We start from the raw sequence: 4,606 nt of genomic DNA on the forward strand, positions 1-4,606 counted from the left end.
ATATATATATATATATCTTTCTCTCTCTCTCTCCCCCCTTTCCCTTCCCTTCCCTTCCTTTCCCTCCCTCCCTAAGTGGCTAAAGACTCTAGAAGTAGTATTTCCTCATAGCTCAGGAAGAGAGGAAGCTAAAGGTCAGAGCTTTCCACAACACAGGAAAGGTAAAAAGATCTTTCTCCCTAGTGGAAGACATGCATGCATGAATGCATATATATATACACACACACACACATACATACTTGTGTGTGTTAACTATGTGTACATACATGCCTATACATACTTTATATGTGTGCATACACATGTGTATATCTGTTCACTATCCAGAATAGTCTTTTGTTCATGAGATAAAGACCCAGGGATAAAGGAGAGGTTCAGAACCATTTTGCAGTGGTCATTATAGCTGTCTGTATCCACCTCTGTCATGAGTCTTTTCTTCAATAGCAGGGAGCATTTTCTTAGAAAATGTACTTCCAAAAGCAAGAGAAAAAATGGGTCTTTGTTTTCTTCATTATAAAATGAAGTCATTGGACTAGATGAAGGGTTTTTAACCTGGGGCCCATAAAGTTTTAAATATATACATTTTGATAACTTATCTCAAAAGAATTAGTTTCCTTTGGAATCCTATGTGCTTTATTTTATGCATTATTCTAAAAAGGGGTCCGTGGGCTTCCTTCACCAGACCACTAAATGGGTCTATGACACATCAAAAAGTTAATAGCCCCTGGGCCAGATGGTCCCTTACAGCTCTAAATCTAGAATCTTAAGTTTTCCTTTTAAAAATAACAGCTGAAATTTATATAACACTGCAATGTTTACAAAGTATTTTACATTCACTATTTCATTTAAGTTTCACTACCACACTGTGTTGGTTCTGTTATTATTCCTACTTTCCAGGTGAAAAAACTGAGGCCCATAGAGTAATTGATCTCTTCCCAATCCCAGTCACAAAGCTACTAAGTTTCTTAGGATTCAAACCCAGGTCTTCCTAATTGAGTTGCACCCCTCTTTTTCTTCATAAGAACATCTAGGTATCCATACAGTAAGAAGACAGAAATTTGACTAACTAAATCGTTGTTAACAAATTGAATCATCAGGTTCCTGTTACTGAAAATAAGATTTCCACACATAACTGAGAATTATTATCTCTAGAGCAACTTTTGTGGTCTGCAGAAAACCTTCATGTACCCTACAATCATAGAACATCTATAGTAGTATTTTGGTGAGGAAAATCAATAGACTGGAGTTCCAGTTCCAGCTCCATTTCTTTCTATCTACATGACATTAGGCATGATCCATAATCTCTCTGGGCTTCAATGTCAGAATGCATAATGAAAGAGTTTGACTAAATTATTTCCTAAGGTCTCTCCTTATCAGTTCTAAATTCTGAAAAATCTGTGCCAAATGGGATGTGATTCTCTTTTTCCAACTTCTTTTTTTTTTTCCAAGGGTATGACGTAGAGTAATGACTAATGGAAGAATCCTGTTAACTTGGTATAAACCTTGAAGGTTAGAGAGGGCAAGAAAAATGAAGATTGTGGGTAGGGTGATCTGAAAGGGCATAGCTAAGACTAATGAGATGAAATTAAATGAGAGAAAAATGTGGACTGAATATCAAGAAATATTTCCTCCAGATGGGGTTGTGATTAGATCTTGCAGTCGTATCCCAATGGAAGTGGTAGAAGCCTCCTCTATAGCCCCTGTCACTTATAATTCAACTGGACTTTAAATGCTCCAAAAAATACATAGTAAAAAGGAACCTAACATTGGCAGGATGATAAGTGAGATGACATCTCTAATTCTATTGATTCAGTCTCAGGAGCCTGCTCTCATGGATGGGTTTGTGTTTCTGTTAGATTTTTGCCTAACTGCTTTTCTTCTTTCTTTTTCAGAAAGTATTTTTGCCAAAATCATGTCCTTGGAAATGGCTTCCTTAAGTGGCAAAGTGCAAACAGTTTTAGGTCTTGTGGAACCAAGTCAACTTGGCCCAACGTTAACCCATGAACACTTGACCATGACCTTTGACTGCTGCTATACCCCTCCTTGTCCAAGTGAACAAGCTTTGTCTAAGGTATCCTTTGAGATGAAGAACTTGTTTTGGATTCAAAATAACCCCTATTCCCACATGGAGAACCTCCGACTATATCAGGAGCCTGAAGCCATCACGGAGGAACTCCTCCATTTCAAGGCCAGCGGTGGTAGGACTTTAGTAGAAAACACAACCACTGGAATTAGTCGTGATGTGAAAGCCTTGAAATGGTTTTCAGAAGAGACCGGAATCCATATCATCTCTGGGGCTGGATTTTATGTGGATAGCACACATTCTCCAGAGACCCGTGCCATGTCAATAGAACAGGTAAAGCATTCTTGGATACTATCTGTACATCAAAGTAGAGTAGTATTGCCCCTACCTCCTTATTACTGATGAACTTCAAGTCACATTGGCTCCAATGCATGCTGCAGAGAGTCATGGGGGAGCAGGAGGAGATAGAGGTTGAATGCCAAATCAATAATAGTTCATAAAGAAAACTTGGGACAAAGAAAATCTTGACGTACGGTATGGGTGAAAGTTCCAAAATAGTTGATAATTATGTTTCATGTGTATTGTATCAGTGCTCAATAGTGGTACCATGGCCTGTTTATAAACCTTTTTTTTTTTCCATTATAAACCTCAATTATACAAGCTCAATTTTCCTTCACGATTTTATAATAACCCAGCAGTAAAAATTCACTGTAGGGTGAAACTTGGCAGGCAGAGACTTGGCATGTTTGTGAATTTTTTTTACCTCTCCCTTTTCAAAGTTGGGGGTTGGAGAGAGTGTGGAAGGACAATCCACTTGTCTGTTTTGATCTTTCGCATGATATTGAATAGGAAGGGCGAGTTAGGAGAGGAAAATGAGGAGTGACTCTTTTAAGGGATAGGGGGGGAAAAGCCAAATAGACCCCAAAGAGTATACCTTCCATCATTTATTCCATGGTAATAGCAGATTAGCTGCAATTTTTGCAAAGAAAAATTCATCTTAAAAATTTGAGTGTTCATTTTCAAAATTATAATTCTCCATTTCTTCAATCATGAGGATTTTACTTTTCCAAAATATGTAGGCATTCTATTCTCCCAGCATGCTTGCACACAACCCAATTACTCTTAACAACCATCTTAAATGCATGAACTTAAAGGTATAATGTTATAGGGCAGATGAATTGTGTATAGTATTTTCTGTTTGTGTGGGGTATTAAATAAAAAAGGTGGAATAACAGGTTTATTACTGTGGGCTTAATTTATTCCATAGCTGTCTCTGCCAAATACTCTAGTTTGGGTAATAGACTACTTTCTTAATTCTATACTTTATCTAATTGATCTTTCCCTCATTTGGTTCACTGATCTTAAAGTTATGGGTTTTACGTTAAATATTTATAGCAAAAGAAACAGTATGTTATAGTGTCAATCTTGAAATCAGGAAAACTGGTTCAAATCCTGCCTCCAGCATATACCAACAACTTGATGAGCAAGTTGTTTAACGGCTTAGAGCCCCCAGCTAACCTTCTAGTGCAATAAACTCTAGATAAGCTGAATTACCCCCTTTATATCAATGGGAGGAATCTTCACAAACCCATGAAATCACCAGTCTGGAATTCCATCTCCTATGATTCTCCCCACCCCACTCCCTAAAAAATTCCATTGGAAATGCGCCGTAAGTCTTCAAGTTGGAAAAATTATGTAATTTTGTTTCAACCTTAATAGTACCCAGTACCTCATAGGTGTTCAGTAGAAGGCTGTTCATATCAAATATTTGTGGACTAGATATTCTTCCGATAATTGTTTTGTATACCCTTTGTTTATAAGGTGTTCTCATTCTTTAGCTTACCGAGGTTATCACTAATGAAATACTACAAGGAGCTGATGGGACCGACATCAAATGTGGAGTTATTGGAGAAATCGGCTGTTCCTGGCCTCTCACCGAAAGTGAGAATAAGGTACTTCAGGCAACAGCCCATGCACAGTCTCAGCTTGGATGCCCGGTTATTATCCACCCTGGTAGGAATCCAAACTCACCCTTTCAGATTCTACGAATCTTGCAAGAAGCTGGGGCAGACATCTCCAAGACAGTCATGTCTCACCTTGACAGGTAAGAAAATGGCATAGGAACTAGTTTTGTTCAGAGTACAGGTAAAAAGCCTGTTATGTAGGCATGGGCCAAGTCAACCAGCCTAAAGGTTTTGTTATTTGTTTTACTAGACTACCACCAGGAGATGTGGAAAATGAGCAAGTCGGTTCAATCTGCAATGGCCACATAAATTCAGTTGTTAGCCAAAGGGAAGTTGTTTGTCAAGTTGGAACACAGCCTTTTCAAAGTTGTACAACTGTGATTTCAAGATTTTATGTGACAATCATGGCCAATTTACCATATTAGGTGATTAAATGGAGTTGTAATGAGTATCATATTAACAAACATAGGAAAACAGGGAGTGTTCTCCCAAATGACGATGATATATATTTGGTATATACCATATATATAATATGCTGTGTTATATATATATATATATGAGAAATACCATATTTTATAGATATACCATATTATATATACCATAGTTTATATATATATATATA

The 4,606-nt window shown here is 37.5% G+C and overlaps 1 protein-coding gene across 1 annotated transcript; it reads left to right on the forward strand.

Annotated features, from left to right (window-relative positions):
- The first annotated feature begins 1,902 nt into the window (after positions 1-1,902).
- On the forward strand, positions 1,903-4,128 carry PTER (phosphotriesterase related). Its single transcript, XM_044684018.1, has 2 exons — positions 1,903-2,353; positions 3,859-4,128. Exons 1-2 carry the CDS (start codon positions 1,910-1,912, stop codon positions 4,126-4,128), a joined length of 714 nt encoding a protein of 237 aa, XP_044539953.1. The 5' UTR covers positions 1,903-1,909.
- Positions 4,129-4,606: the final 478 nt, after the last annotated feature.

Source organism: Gracilinanus agilis, unplaced genomic scaffold (genome assembly GCF_016433145.1).
Source record: "Gracilinanus agilis isolate LMUSP501 unplaced genomic scaffold, AgileGrace unplaced_scaffold40469, whole genome shotgun sequence".
NCBI lineage: Eukaryota > Metazoa > Chordata > Mammalia > Didelphimorphia > Didelphidae > Gracilinanus > Gracilinanus agilis.